Source organism: Zonotrichia albicollis, chromosome 24, assembly GCF_047830755.1.
Source record: "Zonotrichia albicollis isolate bZonAlb1 chromosome 24, bZonAlb1.hap1, whole genome shotgun sequence".
Classification (NCBI taxonomy): domain Eukaryota; kingdom Metazoa; phylum Chordata; class Aves; order Passeriformes; family Passerellidae; genus Zonotrichia; species Zonotrichia albicollis.
The window spans coordinates 4,847,836-4,869,050 of record NC_133842.1 but is presented as its reverse complement, the minus strand read 5'-3'; the positions used below and the strand labels follow the sequence as shown (position 1 = coordinate 4,869,050).

General features: G+C 52.3%; 1 protein-coding gene across 1 annotated transcript; it reads left to right on the top strand.

Annotated features, from left to right (window-relative positions):
- Window positions 1-8,558: 8,558 nt before the first annotated feature.
- On the top strand, window positions 8,559-9,491 carry LOC141731741 (olfactory receptor 14J1-like). The gene has a single exon (XM_074558247.1). The coding sequence runs from the start codon at window positions 8,559-8,561 to the stop codon at window positions 9,489-9,491; it is 933 nt and encodes a 310-aa protein (XP_074414348.1).
- The last annotated feature ends 11,724 nt before the right edge of the window (window positions 9,492-21,215 follow it).

Here is a 21,215-nt window from a genome sequence, read left to right as displayed (position 1 = left end):
TGTCTTGGAATGGCAGAACAGCCAGTGGGACAGCAGCCACTCCTCCAGCATTCCCTCACACAGCCCATAAATACCTGCACTCCACCTGTAAAACCCATCACCATGTGCAACCCCCTTACAGCTCCAGCTAGTCCAGATACAGCCAGGGGAAACAATTTTTTGTGTATTATCTGGTGAAGAACAGACAGATAACTGTAATTAGTAGCACCCTGGTTAGGTGAAATGATAGTGTAAATAATGAAGATTAGGCGGGCTTTGTTTCAGATAAGGAAAGTAGCAGATTCTATCAAAATGTAAATGCAGCTTAAAATCCTGCCTCAGTGATCACTTAGAGGTGCTTTTAGAAACACCACCAGCCTGAGATGCAGAGGTTTCGCGTGGGCTGAATGACACATCCTAAAAATAAACCCTGGTCCGGGGCTAACATGTAAATTGTTGATTAGATCTATTTATTCACACCCCACAGTGATGGGGGAGACTTGCAGCTCCCTGTTCTTCCTCTGGCTTTGCAGGATCACTGGCACATTCCTGTTACTGCTGCTTGCAAGGACTCTGCAACCCCGGGAGCTCTCCAGCAGCAGAACAGCGGCAATTCCAAGTGACAGGCTGCACACATTAATTCTGTATTCACATAACATCCTGTTGCAAGTGAATGACCCAAGCAAAACTTCCTGCAGTCTGAAGGATCAGGCAGAAAAATCAGGAGAGAGGAGCCTGAGTCTTTTTAAATAGAAATGTTGTCCCTCATTAGAATTTCCAACACCACCACCCTTACTCCTTCCAAAATGTAAACACATAATAAAAAATTAAACATTAATCTGGCGTGGAAGAGTTCTTCCAATCAATGGGAATTAGTTCTACAAAACATCAGGACAGACACAAAGAGATTAGATATTCTTCCCTAGCTTTTGCTGGTACAGCAGGGCTGGAAAAACAGAGCCATATTTATTTTTTAACTAGGAAGATTCCTCAGGATGCCAAAGGAAGCAGCTTCAGTAAAGCAGAGCCATTTGTCTCAGTGTGCATTCAAGTAAGAACAAATGCAAAACCAGCTTCTAGACCTCAAGGAGCATCAAATAGCTTTTCAATTTATGTCCCAAATTCCCTGCAGATTCTGAAGTGAACAGAGGGCAGGGTTCAGAGAAAATACCTTGCTCAGTCAAGACAGCTGGATGGATATTCTGAGTTTTCCTCAGAGGAGAAGGTGCTTTTGCACCAGAATGGAGCAGGCACAGCACGTGGCTCTGGAAGGATCTGTGGAAAAAGCAGACCTGTTGCTTGTGTGACCCTATAAATAAATGTATGGAAAACTGAATAACTTGGGAAAGGAAAAGGAGCAAAATAAAGAAACCGGAGCCCCATCTGAGCAAGAGGACAATTTGCAGGCAAGAGCTGTGAAGGAGCAAGTGAAATATTCCTCACAGGAGCCATCTGACTGTGCTGACTGCCTGAAAACCCTCTGACCTTGTCCTTGCCCACCCAGAATCAGTTCTGTGGAAGTTTCAGTAAGTCGGGCCTTAACCCACAGGGGAAACTACAGGCAGGAAGGGTCTGAGCAAGACCATGGAAAATGCTCCCTAATTATGGAAAAAGATAAAGCTGCAAAACTATAGTTAATGGATGTACATGATCCATACTGAACGACAAGGACAAACCAGGGATTAGCCCCTAGAGCCAAGTTCTTTAGTAATAACTGCCACACACATCCCAGGGCCCAAATCCAGCATCTCCTGGAGCATATGGCCACAAGTATCCTGGGAAAAGGGCTCAGAAATGGTCATCCTGGCCACTGGCTCAGGCACTTGTGCTCCAGCAAACCTTCAGTCAGGGCAGGGTCTGGGTACAGAGCCAGCAATGCCAAAGGGACAGATGTGGAAGGAGTTGGAAAGATGGTGCATCCCCTCAGGGCTGGGGCTGCCTCCTTCACCACCAGCAAATGACAGCAAAAACAGGAGAATGGGCTGAAAACACCATGTCTGCAAGATATCTATAGGTCAGTGCTTAATTTATGAAATTATGAAATAAAGTTGACAAATTTAGGAAAAAAAAATCTCTGCAGAAATGCCTGACCCCCAGAGGTGCCAGCCTCTCCCAGAGTGTGGGTCAGTCACATCCTGCAGCAAACACTGCAGTGCCTGTCCCACACCAGTTCACACATTTGAAGCCTGAGGGAGTTGCTGTGATTATGTTTGATCAAACCTTCAGAACTGTTTCAGTGACCCTGGGACCCAAGTCCCATGTTTTGAAAGCATATTCCCCCAGACATTTCCCATTTCCAAAGGAAAATGTTGGCACTGTGGGCCTGCTGTGGCTTGCTGGCTTTGGAAGGAGGAGGGATGCTAGTCAAACTGGAAATTCAAGATAACCAAGGCTGGAGGCACTGCCAACATATTTCAGAGGAGGGAAAACATTTTTCTTCCAAAGCACTGTTACAAGCTTGAAATAAATGTGCAGACTGTTAGATAAAGACAGAGATAAAAATAGGCCTGTTATTAAATACCTCTTCTTTAATGAGGTTCATCCTTCTAAACATCTACTCGAAGGTTATTGGAGCTATTGCAGAAAATCCAGCCTGCTTGCACATAAAAACCAGAGCAAGATATTCCTCATCACCCAGCACACACTTAAGCACCTCTCAGCAGCTCACAGGCTCACAGCATCCCCAGCTTGGCAGGGAGGAGATAAAAGCAAGGAATGAGAGATGTCTTCCCTGGGAAACAGTCTCTCTTCTTTCAAAGCACTTTTCTCCCACCAAACAATGTACATTTAACCACGGGAATGGCTCCCACTGCTGATGTCTGCTGCTATTACACCACCAGCAGCCTGAGCATCATTAAAGTGAAGTTTGAAATTATTCTGAAAGCTGCAGCTTAACCTGTTGCACTAAAACCACTGCTTGACTCTCAGCACCTCATTCCCTGGTTTGTGGCCACTCCTGACCACCTGGAATACCCTGCAGGGCTCAGAACTCCACAAACAACTAGGAGGGAGTCATGGCTTGGCTCATGAAAATGCAGCACTGCACCCTTGTTTTGGCAGTGCCCACAGCCTAGTCCATGGCTGCATGTTAGAGAAGCTCAGATTTTATTCTGGCTGCTCAGAAGCACAGTTAGTTTTTGGCAGAAGGAGCATCACTGCAAAAGTCTTTTGTAACCAGTTTGAAACCAGCAACATCATGGCCAGTAAGGGACAGGACTGACCTGACACACCAAAATCCCACCCCAAACCCACTCTGCTCCTAAACCTGAGCAAGCATTGCAGGGCTCTTTCTCACCACATCTGTCCTGCCAGGACACTGCCACTTCTGGAAATGACAGAAGAGAAGTTTTACCTGCATTTGGGGAGCAAAAGATGGCTCCCAATTCATGGAATTGGGGGTCCCAATTCTGTACAGAAATGCTGAAACCAAGCTGCAGGACAGGACACACTCGTGCTGTCTCCCTGACCAGAGCTGTCATCCTTCCAACACATCCTCCTGCTGGAGCAGAGGGCTGGGAACCCCTGTCTGATCACTGTCCCGGCATCTCCTGAGCCCCAATCCTGTCCTTTCACCAACAGCTGGAGGGAAACACCACTGTCCCTCTTACCCAGACCAGGACCAGGGCACGGAGGGTGTGCTTGGTGAGCCCCATCTGTCTGTGTCACCATCCCCTGTGTACCCACGGCAGCCCCAGGGCTATGCCTGTGCCCGTGCCTGTGTCACTGTCCCCTGGCTGCCAGCAGCACCCCCAGGGCTGTGCCGGTGTCCGTGTCATCGTCCCCCGGGTGCCCGCGGCAGTCCCAGGGCTGTGCCTGTGTCTGTGTCACTGTCCCCCGGTTGCCGGGGCTGCACTTCCTTCCCGGGGATGGAGCTCTGCGCCGTCCTGGCCCCCCAAACCTTCGGGGCTGCTGTGGGAGTCTCACCTGGACGCAGACGCTCAGCAGGGCCCCTCTGCGCCCACCCCTGCACTCACCCCTGTGCCCATCCCTCACCACGGTGTCCCCAAGCCCTGCAGGTCCCACGGTGCCCAGGGGGCGGGATGGGGACCTGCCCCTCCTGGGGGGATTCTGTCCCCTCCCTTCCCCTGTCCCCTCCCGTCCCCTGTCACCTCCAGTCAGGGCTGCTCAGGGGGTCCCGGCTCTGGCCCCGGGAGCCGGGCAGGGGCCACCTCCCTGCGGAAGGAGTACTGAGCATCCGCCCTCAGCTGGCGGTGGTCATGGAGGAGAGCCACGGAGGAACGAGCCTCCCGCAGCCGGGGAACTCCCCCTCCTGAGGCGGGCCGGGGGGCAGCCCCACGTTCCCCCAAGCCCTGCTCAGGCCAGGCTGCTCTGGGCACTGCCCCACGGCCTCAGCCCCTGGCAAGGGCACAACAGCAGCTCAGCTGCAGCTCCCAGAGGACTCAGCCCCACCATGGGGCCATTGTGGTACTCTGCACAGTCCCATGGTCTCAGAGCATTGGGGAGTAGGACAGTCGGGACAGATGGAGACGAAAGATTTCTGGAGCCAGGTCGTGGAACTTGCGGTTTATTGCAGAGGGTCTGGGTGCCGGGGCCACACTTGCAGCTGCCAGCCACAGCTCAGAGCAGGCCTGAGAGAAGAGAGGGGTAGCGAGAATGACAGGGTAAGAGAGTAAAAGGGTGAGAAATCAAAAGCATAAGAAAGTGAGGTTCCCATTACAATACAATAAATCTTCTTCTGTGTTGAATGTTCTATTTCTCACTAACCCATCTAGTACAATATGCAAATCCTATACCACTTATATACAGGCTATAAGAATCATTACATTACCATACTGTGTTACATTTTAAACCTTAAAATCTCCTCTTTGGGCCCCTTCTGCCAAGCTAGTAGGGTGTCCTCTGACCCTTGGACCTGACTGCAAGCAGAGGGTATTGTTTCATCAAAAGGGGATTACCTTCAGTCTGGCCACAGTATTGCTTCCAGGTTTTTAGTAACTAAGGTATCTCAAAGCCGGCTTTCATGACAATCTCTCTTATAGATTCTATATTCGCAAAATCTTTTGCCAGACAATCATATTTATAAGTCATTCCTGTTTCATCTTCCCCAACACCATGGAACCTAGAAAACCATTTTGACACTGCAAGGCCTCATGGAAGCAAGGGGCCGTTGTGCCAAAGGGGACCCAGAGAGACCACTGTGATATCACTGGACTTGCAGAAACAAAGATCTGTTGTGATACTACGGGGCCACATCGAACCAAGGGGCAATTGTGATGCTGCAGGGCCCCAAGGATCCAAGAACATGGGAAAGTTCTGGTTGGCTTGGCTTGTTGAGGGTTGCTTCTCATCTGCCCCTAAAACCCTGGACTTCTGTGCTTTCCTTCCTGTGGGAAAGAACTCTCCCACTCCTCCAGGTGTTCATGGCTGAAATTGGGATTCTATGTCCAAATTCAGTTATATCGAAGGATGATTCCTGTATGAAGCCTGCCAGAAGAGACAGCTCTGGATGGTTTTGGCATCTTGGGGGCCTCCCCTCATCTGCCTTCAAAACACTAGGGGGCCAAGCTTTTTGTTCCATGGAAAAATCATCTTTCAAGTGCAGGTGTCCATAGCAAAAATTGGGAATCCGCCTCCAAAATTTTTTATATCGAAGGACAGCTTCCAGACAAAAGCTGCCAGGACTGTCTAGGTTCCCTTGGCTTCCTGAGGGCCAGTTCTCATCTGCCTGTGAAACACTGGGGCTCTGTACTTTCCTTCCTGTGGAAAAGAACTGTCCTTCTCATCCAGGTGCCCATGGACAAAACTGGGATTTGGCTTTCCAAACTCCATCTACCCAAGCACTGCTCCCTGACAAAAGTTGCCAAGACACACAGGTCTGGCTGGCCTTGGCCTCCTTGGGGCTGCCTCTAATTAGCCTTTGAAACACTGGGGCTCTGCCCTTTCCTTCCTGCAGAGAAGAACTGTCATTCTGGTCCAGGCACTCATGGCTGAAATGGAATTCCACCTCCAAAACTCCAAGGGTTGCTTTCAGACAAAAGCTGCAAGGACAGACAGGTCTGGCTTGCCTTGGCCTCTGGTGACTGCCTCTGATCTGCCTTCAAAACCCTGGGGCTCTGTGGTTTCCTTCCTGAAGAAAAGAACGATCCTTCTTGTCCAGGCACCCATGGCCTCAAGCACATGAGCACTGTATAGGGACAGAGGAGCTCTGTGCTCAGTGGGGTGGGGAGTGAGAGGAGCAGAGGAGGGCCCTGGGAGGGATTGAAGGGTGGTTTCAGTGATAGTGGATCCTTTTGACATGGTAGAGAACAACCACAGAAAGAAAAAAATCAAAGCTAAAGGCACATGTGGAAGGCTCAGTTTAGGAACAAAGAGAACAGACGTTCTCTCCCAGGGCAGAGCTGTGGTGCAACACATCTCCCAGAAGGAGCCTGGAGCAGCCCAAGGCTTTGTGTGGGCAGGCAGAGGCAGGCAGGAGGCAGAGCTGTCAGCAAAGGAAGGGCCCAGCCAGGTGGGGCAGCCGGGGGATGCCGACAGCCTGCAGGGACAGAGGCACAGGGCAGGGACACCGTGGCACAGCCTGGGCTGCACAGGGCACAGGGACGGGCAGCAGCTGCAAGACAGCCCTGCCAGAGCCAACTTGGGCAGCACTTTGGCCATGGCTGCTGGGCCTGGGCCTGAGGCAGGAGCAGGAGACAAGTGACCCTTGCAGGGCTGGGGCCTCATTGCCTCCTTGTCCCTGCTCAGCAGCCTGGCAGGGGCCGCCCCATGCTCCTGCCCTTGGCATTGCCCATCCCCACATGCCAGTGCCCATCCTGGGAAGAGCCCTGAGCAAGGAGGAAGGGACAGGATCTGCCTGGCCAGGGGCTGGGGCTCAGGCCTTGGCCCTTTGCATTACTGGAACACATCCAGCTTTGCTCAGCGCCAGAGATACCTTTGCCTTGTTTGTCCCCAGCTGTCATCACTGCCGCCAGTGTTCTGCTCTAACTGGAAACTGGGGACACTTTCTCAGTGGAACCCATTAAAACTTAAAGAAACTTTGGAGTTTCAATTTAAAGTTTGAGTTCTTGAGAAGTTTTCTGAACACTCTGAGGGACTGAGTCTGATGTAAACAACACCATAGTCCCAAGAGGCTCATTAAAGTCCTTGTGCTGTATCTGTGCTGCTGAGATTTAAAGGAACAGCTCTTCCCAGGACCAGCTCCTCTCCCAGCCCAGCAGGGCTGAGGGCTCTGCCTGCAGGCACTGAGGGGACAGGAGCCAGGCAGAGACAGGCTGAAGGCAATCAGGATTGGGAGGACATTGAGCTGAGACTTCACTTGGGGAAAGATCTTCACAGCCCTGTGCATGGTGAGTGTGTGGGTGCAGGGCAATGTACCCTCTGCTCCTGGAGGGATCTCCTGGAGCAAGCACACCCCACAGCCTGGGGGATGTGTCAGGAGGACTCTCCCAGTTTCTCTGTGGCACAGGAGCAGGAGGAGGACGAGGAGGATGTGCTGCAGAGCGGGGCTGCCCTGGGCACCATCAGAGGGACAGGGCAGGATGGCTCCTGCTGCCAGGGACGGCTGCAGGGGCTGAAGCTGGGGCTGCAGCCAGGGCTGCCCAGGGCTGTCCTGCAGAGCAGCTCCTGCAGCCCTCAGGGCTCTTGGCCAGCCCAGGGCATGTGCCACCTGCCAGGGGCAGCTCTCAGCCTGCCTGGCAGCTCCCCATGGACGCTGCGGGGGCGAAGTTGGAGGTGGAAGGAGCCACCCCCATCAGGGCAGATTCCTCCTGCTGTGGAGATGGTGCTGCATGGCCAGGGCTGCTCTCAGCTTTGTCCTAAAGGGAAGGGAAAGGGGCTGTCAGCTTTGGCTGTGTCACTGAGACTCCTGCACTGTCACCCTGGGCATCAGCAGATGGGCCTCAGATCTCCCTCAGAAAGTGCCTCCTCAGCCTCCTCTCCCTACAGCCAGCAGCAGCAGCACCTTGGCTTGCAGCATCTCTGTTTGTCTGGCCTGCCCTTAAGGCCCTGCTGCCAGGGAGCTGCCCCTGGGCAGTGCCCTGTGCTGGGAGGGGTCTGCAGGGCAGAGCTGAGCCCCCAGGGCTGGGCTGGGCTCTGGCAGCACTGGCAGGGACAACGCTGGGATAGAGAGAACCAGCTCCCAGTAGGCACAACTCAAGGCAGCAGAGAGCCAGACCAACCCTTGGTGTCCCATCCTGTTAAGCTGCATAGGGAAAGAGAGAAGGGTTTGGATAAAATTATTTTTAAACTGGAGAATTCCAAAAGTCCACTGTATTTTTCAAGAAAGATTTAAGTGTGATCATGCTGAAATAGAGAGAAAGTAAATGAACAAAGGGCACCTGTGTGGGACCAGCAGGTCTGACTTCACTGGGGCACAGGGAGCCTGTTTTCCCTCTGAGCTCCCCAGTGTTCAGCCTAAGAGCAATGCTGAAGATAAAGCAGTAACTCAGAAGGAGCAGAAATCCAAAATCAAAAGTAAAGAAATTAAGCAAATTTCCTTCAAAACAAGATAAATATTTTGAGGAGATTTCCTAATAAAAGAGCATAGGATGGACTCAAGGAAACCTATCCAAGCTTGTCAATGTCTTCTTTCAACAGTTCACTATGCCCAGAGGGAAGGAATGTCCAACAGCAGCTCCATCAGCCACTTCCTCCTGCTGGCATTGGCAGACACGCGGCAGCTGCAGCTCCTGCACTTCTGCCTCTTGCTGGGCATCTCCCTGGCTGCCCTCCTGGGCAACGGCCTCATCATCAGCGCCATAGACTGCGGCCACCACCTGCACACACCCATGTTCTTCTTCCTGCTCAACCTGGCCCTCACTGACCTGGGCTGCATCTGCACCACTGTCCCCAAAGCCATGCACAATTCCCTCTGGGACACCAGGGACATCTCCTACACTGGATGTGCTGCACAGCTCTTTTTCTTTGTGATCTTCATCTCAGCAGAGCTTTCTCTCCTGACCATCATGTGCTACGACCGCTACGTGTCCATCTGCAAACCCCTGCACTACGGGACCCTCCTGGGCAGCAGAGCTTGTGCCCACATGGTAGCAGCTGCCTGGGCCACTGGCTTTGTCTATTCTCTGCTGCACACAGCCAATACATTTTCCCTGCCCCTGTGCCATGGCAATGCCCTTGGCCAGTTCTTCTGTGAAATCCCACAGATCCTCAAGCTCTCCTGCTCCAAATCACACCTCAGGGAACTTGGACTTCTTGCTGTTAGTGTTTGTTTAGCATTTGGTTGCTTTGTATTCATTGTTTTCTCCTATGTGCAGATCTTCAGGGCTGTGCTGAGGATCCCCTCTGAGCAGGGCCGGCACAAAGCCTTTTCCACCTGCCTCCCTCACCTGGCCGTGGTGTCATTGTTCCTCAGCACTGGATCATTTGCTAACCTGAGACCTCCCTCCATGTCCTCCCCATCCCTGGATCTGACCCTGTCAGTTCTGTACTCAGTGGTGCCTCCAGCCCTGAACCCCCTAATCTACAGCCTGAGGAACCAGGAGCTCAAGGCTGCAGTGTGGACACTGATGACTGGATGCTTTCAGGAACATTAAACTGCTGATTAATTTCTGGAAAAAACTTTTAATAAAAGTCATCTTTAAAAGTTCCTTTGGGTTTGTTTACATTTGGTTTTTTAAATTTTTTTATACTGACCACAAAAAATTTCATTTCTTCTGACATTTCTCATTTTGTTTCTCTCCACCTTCCCTGTGCCCACACACTGTGTCAATGAGGGGCTGTACTCTCAGTGGCTTTAAATGAACTAAAGGATGTCCCAGCAGAGTTTTCTGCAGAGATTCCCTTGTGTTCCCTTCTCTGGAGCTGCAGCAGCAATGTCTGTGTGCAGAGCTGGGGGCAGATCAGGGCTGGCACAGCAGCGGTGCCCAGCAGCAGCAGCACTTGGTGTTGCCAGTGCTGCTGCTGTGGCCCTGCCTTGCTGCCTTGGCGCCCCTGGTGTTGCTGTAGGGCCTGAGTGCTCTCGGGGCCGGGCACAGCCCTGGGGTGGCAGTGCCGGGGCTGCAGCAGGGACAGGCCATGGGCACTGCTGGGGCAGTGCTGACGCCTCAGCCCAGGGCCTGGGGACTCCAGGCTCCTTGCCCAGGCTCTCTCAAGAACTCACCCATGCCAATGCTCAGCACAGAAAAGCCCTGTGAGCAGCCTCAGGCTGATCGTGGGCAGGCTGGGGGCAAACAGCATGGCTGGGGCTCTGCAAGGGCCCTGGGGCAGATAGGAAGGAGCAGCAGAGCAGGGGCTGATCCATCCCCAGTGCACTGGATAGCCCAGGGCAGCGTCCCAGAGCGTCCTCATGGAGCTGCCAACAACATCCCTTCTCTGCAGCCCCGGCCTTTTCCCCAACTCACACAGGGGCCCCATCCTTGCAGGCACAGACACGGCAGCACTGGCTCAGCAGCCCCTGTTTGTATTGCACAGAGCAGGCGGGAGCACTCCCATGCTGTTACTGTGGGGACATGAAGCTGAGGCAGCACAAATGCCATCAGCCCCTGGGACCAGCAAGGGCTGGGAGACACCAGGGAAACCACTCAGCTTTGTCCTGGCCTCTGCAGTCAGCCAGAAATTTTGTTCCCATCAGCTGGGAGTTTCCTGTCCCACTGCAGACACTGTTGCTCAGAGCCAGGGCTGCCTGGCAGCCACCCCCAATATGCCCTGAGCATTTCCTTTGTGCCACCTTTGCTTTCTTTACTTCTCCTGATATAAATTTCTTCCTATTGCCCAGCCCTGTTCCCTGCCCTGCCAACAGCCCATCCCTGTCTGCCCTTTCCTCTCCAGCCCCACTCCCCACTGCAGTTCCTGACTTGGCCCCATGGGAACGTCCCTTGGGCAGCAGGATCATCCTACAAGTGCTGCAGGAATTGTCTGCAGCTCCTGCAGTGGCTCCTGCTGCTCCCTTGCCAGAGGCACCCCAGGCCAGGGGGGCACATCTGGGCTGCTGTGTCTGGCTCTGGGGCTCCCTCTTCTGGGCAGTGAGGAGGAGCTGCAGAGACTCTGCAGGACTGACAGGATGGACTTTGGGGCGGGCAGGAGAAGCTGAGGGACCTGGGCTGCTGGAGCTTCTGAAGAGGAGGCCCAGAGCTCATCCTGTGACTGCTCAAAGGGTGGTTTCAGAGAATCCCAGAATCAGCAAGGTTGGAAAAGGTCTTGGAGATCATCAAGTCCAACCTGTGGCCTGACACTGCCTTGTCTCCCCTGAGCCTTCTTTTCTCCAGGATAAACAACCCCAGCTCTCTAAACCACTCCTAATAGGACTTGTGCTCCAGACCCCTCCCCAGCCTTGTTGCCCTTCTCTGGACACACTCCAGCCCCTCCATGTCCTTCCTAAATAGGAGGGCCCAGAACTGGGTACATCACTCGAGGTGCTGCCCAAGCAGTGCTGAGCATGTGGGAAGAATCCCTGCCCTGCTCCTGCTGGCCACACCATTCCTGATCCAGGCCAGGGGCCATTGGCCTTCTTGCCCACCTGGGCACACTGCTGGCTCATGTCTAGCCTGATGTCCATCAGTCCCTGCAGGTCCCTTTCTGCCTGGCTGCTGTCCAGCCACTCTGTCCCCAGCCTGTAGAGCTGCAGGGCTTGTTGTGGCCAAACTGCAGGACCCGGCACTTGGACTTGTTAAACCTCACCTTGTTGGATTTGGACCCTGGATCCAGCCTGCCCAGGTCCCTCTGCTGAGCCCTCCTACCTCCAGCAGATCCACACTCACACCCAGCTTGGTGTTATCTGCAAATATGTTGATTTTGTATTCTTTTTCACACATGTGATAATCATTTCCCCAAAATCATTAACATATTTCCCCTCCCCTTAACCCATATGTTCTTCCATCCTGGGGGTCTCTGCCGGTCCCTGGTATTCGTGGACCCCAATTTTCCCGTGTGCCTTGCTGAGCTGGCAGGGCACTGAGGCTGCTGAACTTCCAGTTCCCCTTCTCACACAATGGGCACTGTGTGGTTTCCATAGACCTGAGGTTCTGGAGTACAAGCTCCAGTTGGCAGCTCAGTTGATGGAGACAATTTATCATCTGCTAACATGAGGTCACAGAGTGAGCTATGACATCACAGAGTGGATTATGTGAGGTCATTGAGGAGCTATGGCATTATAGACAGCCTCTGTGATATCACAGATCTAGCTGTGACATCACAGAGCAGTGGTCTGTGACATCCCAGCAGGGCTGTGTCAGGTCACTGGGTTGGTCACTCTGCCCCAGCTCCCCCTCACAGTTTCTCCCAACAAGTCCAATGCTGTTCATGCCCAGCAGGGTCCCTGTCCCCCGGGATCCCCCCGGCACACCTGGAGCCACAGCCTCCACCAAAGGATGTTCCGCAGGATCCACCCCAGAGCCTGACATGGGGACAAGGGGCCAGGGCTGTGTGACCAGGACATTAAGGACGGGGATTATCCAGGTCACTGGGGCCTGGATTGGGTTCCCCAGGGCAGGAAAGATGTCTGGCAGCTGGAGCAGGGTCTGGGAAGGGCCTCCAAGGTGGGGCTGGAGCCTTTGGGCTGTGAGCAGAGCCTGAGGGAGCTGGGCTGGTCCAGCCTGGAGCAGAGAAGGCTGAGGGGCTCCTCATCCCAGCCTGGCAGTGCCAGCCAGGAGGGGATGGACAACACAGAGCCAGGCTCTTCACAGGGGGCTGGGGGGAGACAAAAGCTGATGGGTGGAAGGGGAAAGAGGGGAGATCCGCCAGGACAGGAGGAGATGAAATGAGTCAGGCTGGTTTCAGCAATTCCTCAAGACCAAAAGGACCTGACCTCCCTTCTCCATCCACCACTGAAAGCTTTGCAAATCAGGAACCGTTGGAGCTGTTTTGCCCCCACTCCAGGGTGAGCATCCTGGTACAAGAACTTAATTGTGTTTATATCTATCACAGAACCACGTTTTTCTGAAATTCAATTTAGTACGGAAATCACTTGTGGATGGCCGACTCACCAGATACTTCTGGGATGTTGCACATAGTTCAGGCAAGAGCATGATTGTTATTAAATTGTGTCCTTTTCAGCCATGGTCTGTTAGCCACGAAGAGAAACTTTCTGTGTCTCTGAGTCTCATCTCACCAGTTCCTGACCCCCAAAGGACACAAACCTGATGAGTTGTGGTTCCCACTCCAGTGGTGGCACTTGGACCTCCCTCTATAAGCAGAGCTCCCTTGTCCCAGAAAGTCCCTGACAATGCAGGGATGAAGGAAAAAGGACAGGTTGTGGGGATCAGGGGGGGGCAGGGCACAGCCAGGGATTTGGGGTGGTTGTGAGCCCAGGGCAGGACCCGGCCCTTGGCCTTGGTGAACCTCATTCAGCTGTCCTGGGCCCATGGATGGTTCCAGCCTGTCCAGATCCCTCTGCAGAGCTTCCTGCCGCCCAGCACAGCCACACTCCCACACAGCTTGGGCTCACCTGGGAACTGACTGAGGGTGCCCTTGAGGGCCTCATCCAGATAAGCAATAAAGAGATTTCACTGACTGGGCCCCAATCCTGAGCCCTGGGGACATTCCTGGATGTGACTCCATTCCTCAGCTACTCTGAGTGCCAGGGTTGGATGAAGGAAATGGTGGTGTGATAAATGAATATGATTCATGCCAACAATTGTAACTATATTGATATTTTAGAAAAAGTAATGTAGGAAAATGATATGTAATTAATGTCACAAAACAAATGTTCATGAAAAAATAGGATATAGGATGTAGTTTGAGATAAGTAAAGTCCCAAAACAGAATAGGCCCTGGAATTATTAGAGAATCGGCTTGAAATGGATAAAATTGGGATGATTCCAGGTATCTATGAAATAATAAGGCTTTTTTTTTTTTAACATAATGCTGGCTTCTATAACACAAGACTTGAGGCACATGTGCAACCTGTGGGCATGTTCAAAGAACAGTGACAATGAGGAGAAGCCTTCATCAGGTGCAACCACCAAAGGGCCAAAAGAGCCCTTAGGAACAGTGTGAGCATGTGCTGTGCAGTGTGGTGATGTAGATTTCAAGAATCGAAAACAGGAGGAAATTTACAGGAAAATATTTATGAATATGTATTAGCACACAGTATATAAGCTGTCTTTGGATTCCTTTGTTTCTTGTACATGCGGCAGGGTGAAAAGCCCTCCCTCTATCCTGATCAATTGGTTTTTCTTATGCTTTATCAGAACCACAGCCAAACTTTTTTGTATCTGCTTGATTATATTTAATAGTATTATTTTATATAAAATTACTGCTCAATTAAAATAGCTACTAAATTCAACTTTGTTGTTTATTGAATTATATAGAACTTCATTCATAACAGACGGGAAGGGGTAGAGACAAAGTGTCATTGATTGTCAACCATAAAAGTCTTGATTTTCATATCTATTCAGACTACATGAGGAGATGCTGGGGGTAAATATCAATTGGACATTGCTGATATCAATCTATAAACAGGAAAAGAAAACAGGACAAAACATTTCTCTCTGCATTGTTTTCAATACAATATATTCACTTTGAATACATTTCTGAAATGTGTCTAACTAACCACAGAAGGTTGAAAACTTAGATTATTCCCATGGGCTCTTCTTGTTTGGGTGTTTTGAACAAAATTTTATGAGCCTTTGTCACTGAATTCCTGAGCTGAAGAGCTCAAGAAAGGAAAGGCCTCTGGAGTAATAAAATTCATCAGCAATGTCCAAGTAGCTGAGGATCCATCCCCATCAGAGCAGCAATGAACAGAAATGGGAACAGCTTTGTGGTTGCCCCAGCTTTGGCATGGACCCTGGGCCTGGAGCAGGAGCAGCTCTTGAGTGCCCCAGGGCCGGGGCTCTTGTGCTGCTCTGGGCAGATGGAATGGCAGCAGGGACTGCAGAGCTCTCAGCACCTCAGGCAGAGGGGAGCAGGGGAGCCAGGGAGCCTCCTTTGGCCTTGGCCAAGCACCTTCCCCCATGGCTGGGGCTGAGTCCTGTGGCAGCTGCAGCTGCTGCTGTGCCCTTGCCAGGGGCTGAGGCCGTGGGGCAATGCCCAGAGCAGCCAGGTCTGAGCAGAGCTGTGGGGCCAGAGCCAGCTGGGCTGGGCTGGGGAGAGGCCCTTGGTGCTGCCCAGAGCTCAGGGCAGCTGGCAGAGCTTGCAGGGAGCTGGGCTGAGCTCCGAGAGCCTGGCCCAGAAACCATCAGTATCCATCTCAGCCTGGCTGAGCATGCAGAGACCAAAAAGAGCAGCCCAGAGTCCACAAGTTCTCTGGGTGGTAGCTGAGCTTGTGAGCCCTTGAGCCCTGCCAAGTGCTGGGGCTGCACCTCCAGCTCCAGAGATGTGATAGATGGGAGCAGGGAAAAATAATTCCTGCTGGATTGTTTCTTGTGTTTCCTTGTACAGGTGACCTGGAGTCATATGTAGATGAGCTGTTTTGTTTCAGATGACTCTGGGAAAGTGATAAGAATAATATTTTTAGCTGAAAATAATACTTCACACATAATACACAATAAGAAAGAAAAGACACATAATCAGAAGAGCATCTAAGTTTTAAAGAGCATGAGACTCATTGATGTCCCAGCAGTCGAACCTGTTCAAATACTTGCCTCAGGGCTTCCTTGAGATCAGAGGTTACCACCAGAGGCCAAGGCCAGTCAGAGCTCTCTGTCCTAGCAGCTTTTGTCTGGGAGAACCCTTGCACACAGGGAATTTTCGAGAGGAGTTGTAGCAGGTAGGGCTTGGCGTTCGGAAGATCTCGTGATGTTACGGGAAGACAGGGCCCCTGCCCCCTTAGATAAGAAAATTAACATAGGAATGTAGCCCCCTGAACCAGATGACAGTAACTTTCCACTTACCCAGTAACTTTCCATTCCCTACTAACCATAGATGGTAAGGACAGACCCTCACCTGACGTAGAAGCCCCCTAGACTATAAAACCCCACGAGAAGGGAGAATAAAGGCCTTTGATCCTCCACCATATTAGTGTCTGCGTGTTTCTTAAGCCCGAGCGACCCTGGGGAAGGGGGTCGCCGTGCTGTCTCCCGAAACCAGGCCGCCTGCCTTGTATCAGAAGGCAACATCTGGTGCCGAAACCTGGGAAGCCGATCAGCACCCGGGGGAACGGGAATTCGCCTGGACGGGAAGCAGCGGCTGTGGCGGCGGGCCCGACTGCAGTGAGGGGGACGCCCCTGGACCAGCAAGGAACATAGAATCCATTGCAAAAGTTGTATCAGATATGCATGCACATTTTGAGATAGAATGTAAAATTAGGGATTTATCTCTCACATTGCCGAGACTCATTAAGCTTGAGGCTATAGAAAGCCCCACAGATATCCTCCATCCAGGGGTGTGGGACGATTGTACCAAGGTCCTGGCCGAAGACACTATGTGTTCTGGTTCAGGGAAAGCCCTAAAATCCTGGGGCAAAGTTCTCCAAGCTTTACAGAAAGCTCGACAAGAGCAGGAAGCCTAGAAAGCCGCACAAACCTGCTTGCTAGCCCCCCCGCAGCCCAAAGTAGGTGCGGCGACACAGACTGTGGAGATTCTTGACCCGGGCGGTCTTGCGGGGGAGGCGCGGCCAGCGGAAACCCCCCAGGGAGTGGACTCGCCATCGGGGGGGGGAGGACACACACGGGCCTTCTGGCGGGGGTTGACGGAGGAGGCGCGGAACGTGGCCGACCCCGCTTGGAGTTGCAGAGACTCCCCGCTGCCGTATGGGTTTGAAAATGGCGCCGAAGCACATGGTGAGGGCGGAAGTAAGGAGGCGGGGGGCGGAAATGCAGTCAGCGTGCTCCAGAACGCACGCGCGGGAGAGCGAGGAGAAGGGGTGGCCCCCGCGGTATGGCGTAAGACCAATCAGAGCGCTCTATTCAAATTAGGTCCTTATAGAGCAAGAACCTCCCCCAGCAGGAGGCGGGGGGACCCCAGGAGAAGAGAACGGCCTGACCCCCACAAGAGGGGGTGAGGTCAGAGCTCGAGAAAAAGACAGAGCAGCCCAGAAGTGCTGACTCACTCTGCTTCCACCTCTGACTCTGACTCAGTCTAAGACGAAAGAGAGTCCGAGAGTTCAAATTCAGATTCTAGCTTTAACAGAGAGAAATCAGCGGCATACAAAGTTTCTAGTCGCAAGGCTCCTGCGTAAGTAAAAGAGTCATTAGAGAAAGACCGGACTCCGCTTACAGATTGGCAGAAAATAAAGATGTTTTGCGCGGAGTAGAGCCCGTCTGCTAACCTAGTGCTCCCAGTCCGCGTGAGAAGAACAGGCGATAACCAACAGAAGACTTACTCCCCTGTAAACCCAAAAGAAATCCAGGCAATAATCAAAGTGATTGCAAACAAAAGAATTAATTCTGCCATAGCTACCACACTCATTGATAGCGTTTTCAGAAGAGATGATATGTTGCCTTTTGATATTAAACAGACGTGTAGAATGATTTTTGATGGCGCAGAGATAATAGTTTTTAAACAAGAGTGAGAAGATCAATGCACAGAAGAGCTGGCCCAAGTGACAAGACCTAACCATCCACTGCATAGCTCCAGCATACAGAGGCTAATAGACAGAGACCCCACTATGATCACCCCCCAGGCGCAAGCTGAAAGCTTGCGGGCTCATGAAGTTATGACAACCACCCGTGCTGCCCGAGAAGCTATCCGTGCAGCAGCTAAAGTAGTAGCCAATCCGTCCCCATAGTCAACCATCAAACAGAGTAAGAGCGAGAGCTTCACTCAGTTTGTAGACAGACTTCAAGCAGCGTTAGACTCCTCCTCATTGCCGTCAGAGGCTAAAAGTCCTGTACTGGCAGACTGCCTGCGCCAGCAGTGTAACTCAGCCACCAAGAACATCTTAAAGTCACTGCCACCTGAGTCTAATACAGCAACCATGATTAAGCACATTGCAAAAAAAGAGCATCTAGCTCCCATCCAAGCAGCAGTTCACACTGCAATAACCAGTGTGATGGCATGCCTTAAGTGTGGCCAAGCAAGCCACCTGGCAGTAAACTGCCCCCAACCAAAGCGCCTATCAGCAACTGCTCCACCTCGCCAAGAGAGACTTAAAAGACCGTGCTGAGCATGCAGAAAAAAGAAGCACTTAGTTAAAAAATACAGATCCAAGCTTCAAAGAAACTGGGGGGGGGGGGGCAGCCAGGCCGTGTCCAGCCCCTTCCCACCTGGAATATGCAGCGACCCAGCTACAGCAACCCCCAGTGGGGCAGAAGACCTTCATATCCTATCCACCCACAGGGAGTAGCCAATTTTGCATCCCTGCCTACAGTGCAATAGCAAAGCTATGCAACACCCTCAGCACCCTCGCACCCCCCACTGCCACAACCTGCGCCGGTAGTAGAGGGCCAGCAGGAGACGCCCCAGAGCGAGATCCCTGGGTGGCCCTAGCTATGAAAATAGAGAGAGAACCCTTGATGGTGTGGGGGACATGCCGGCTTTATGGCAGTCAAGATTCCCATGTCATAGGGTTACAGTTCTGGGCAGACACGGGTTCAGACTGCACGATTATTCCCCAAGCACATTAGCCTGGACATTGGCAATTCAAAGAAGTCCCTCCAGTAAATGGAGTGGGAGGGCAGTCTCGGGCATGGAAAAGCACCCAGCTGGTGGCTATAACACTCCACACGAAAAAGGGAACAGAACAAACAGTCGCGATCCACCCATACATACTGCAAAATTCTCCACCCCTGTTAGGAAGGGACGTTCTTTCCATGCTAGGATTCCAGATTACAAATTTATCCTAAGGGCCACTGCTGTACACCCTCCGCTGCCGATCAAATTGACCTGGAAATCATCAGACCCCGTATGGGTCAAGCAGTGGCCCCTGACAGAGCCTCGAGCGGCAGCCTTACGAGAACTAGTGGACCGCGAGCTGCAAAAGAGTCACATAGAACCCTCCATCAGCCTATGGAACACCCCTGTATTCGTGATCCCCAAAAAGTCCGGAGAAAGCTATCGTCTCATCCACGACCTGAGAGAAGTAAACAAGGTGATCCAACCCATGAGTCCGGTCCAGACACTGCTACCCACGAACTCAGCCATCCCTGCAGGGCGGCCGTGCGCAGTACTGAACATCAAGGACTGTTTCTTCTCAATACCCCTGCACCCTGAGGACAGAGAACGATTTGCCTTTTCCGTGGCATTCCGAAATGGTGAACGGCCTAACCTCCGCTTCCAATGGCGAGTACTCCCAGAAAGACTTGTAAACAGCCCTGTCATATGCCAAATCACTGTGGACAAAGCACTGATGCCAGTTCGACACTCCCATCCCACCGCAACCATCATTCAGTACATAGACGACATCCTGGTAGCAGCACCATCTGCAAGCGAAGTAAATCACCTAGTGTCCACAATCACAGAAACCCTTCAGGCCAACGGCTTCGAGATCGCAAGCGCAAAAATCAAGAGAAGACCCTGCGTGACCTTTCTGGGAGTGGGGATCACAAGCTCCTACGTGACACCCCCCGAGGCGAAGGTCAGTCGAGACGTCAAAATGCTCCACGATGTGCAACGCTTGTGGGATCACTGCAGTGCCTTCACAACATCGTCCTGATCCCTCCTGAAGTCATAGACCCCTTGTATGACCTCCTGAAAAGAAAGCACCCCTGAGAACCCAAAGAGCTGACACCGCAAGCAACGAGCTCCCTCGACTTCATCGAAAGCCAGATGTCCACGGGCACACTTGCCAAGTAGAACCCAGCCATGCCACTAGACTTATATGTTCACTTTACACCGAGGGGGAGAGTGGGAGCACTGGCTCAAAGACCTTCTGAAAAGGCCCGACCGATTCAATGGGTGGTTCTCGGAAGACCTGCTTGTGCTTTCTCCCCGAGAATCGAATGCATCACTAACCTCCATCATGAAAGGCAAGAAACTCGCTTTGAAACACCTAGGGACTGAGCCAACAAGCATCCACCTTCCGTTTCGCAAGCAACCAACTACAGAGTCAGCCACAATATCGGAGTACCTAGCCCTTGCTCTCACCGGCTTCGGAGGAGAAATCTCCTACTCCTCCAAACCACCCTGGACTAAGCTGCTGACCATTGTCGACATGGACATGCCGCCAAAGGTCATGGACTGACCACAGCCAGGACCGACGGTCTTCACAGACGCTTCCTCCACGACCTCAACCACAGCAGCAGTGTGGCAGGCAGGAGAGCAATGGCATTGCGTCAAAGCATGTGACCCCACACTGTCAGTGCAACAACTGGAGGCGACAGCAGTCGTCTTGGCGTGCGGACTCTTTCAAGAGGAACATCTTAACATAGTAACGGACTCTATATTTGTGGCAAGGCTTTGCCTAGCCATGGCAGGACCAGGAGTGTCTACATCAGCAGCAGCCCTAATGCTGGAAGAAGCACTCTCCTCGCGACGGGGCACCGTGTCAGTCATTCACATCAACAGCCGTGACCCAGTCAAAGGTTACTTCCAGATTGGCAACGACAAAGCGGACGCCGCAGCAAAAGGCGTATGGACGTTGCAGGAAGCTTGTCAGCTGCACGAGTCGCTCCACATTGGAGCCAAAGCACTGGCGAAGAGATGCGGAATCCCGACAGCGGACGCAAAACATGTGGTAGCCACTTGCCCTCATTGCCAGAAGTCACCCCTATGGACCTGTGGGGTCAACCCAAGAGGTCTCAAGCCTTCAGAGATCTGGCAGTCAGACTTTACCTTGTGTCAACTGCTGAAGCCCCAAGCATGGCTTGCAGTGACAGTGGACACTTATAGCGGAACGGTCATAGCTACACAGCACCCCAAAACAAACTCCAAGGCCACAATTCAGCACTGGCTGACAGCCATGGCTTGGCTTGGTATCCCCAAACAGATCAAAACAGACAACGGGTCCAATTTCACCTCCAAACCAGTGCAACAATTTGCCTCAAAATGGGGCATCACATTAGTGCAAGGTATCCCGTATAGCAGTACCGGGCAGGCCATAGTTGAGAGAGCAAATCAGACCCTGAAAACCAAGATAGAAGTATTGGTGAAAGCAGAGGGCTTTGCCAATGCCATTCTTCCAGGAGATCAGGCACGTATGCTGGCAACCGCTTTGCTAGCACTGAATCAGTTCCCTAGGGGAGATGAAACAAACAGTCCCGTTCAAAAACACTGGGCCAACCGAACGCTAGAGGAGGGCCCACAGGTGGTAATTAGAAACGAGCTGGGCGAATGGGAACGGGGCTGGAGTCTGATGCTCACGGGGAGAGGGTACGCAGCTGTCAAAAAGGACGGCAAAATCAGGTGGTGTCCACTTAAGTCAATTAAGCCCGACCTTCATAACGAGCAGAATGAGACTGACGAGAATTGCAAGTTTCTGTTTACAGGACATGCTCGTGGGA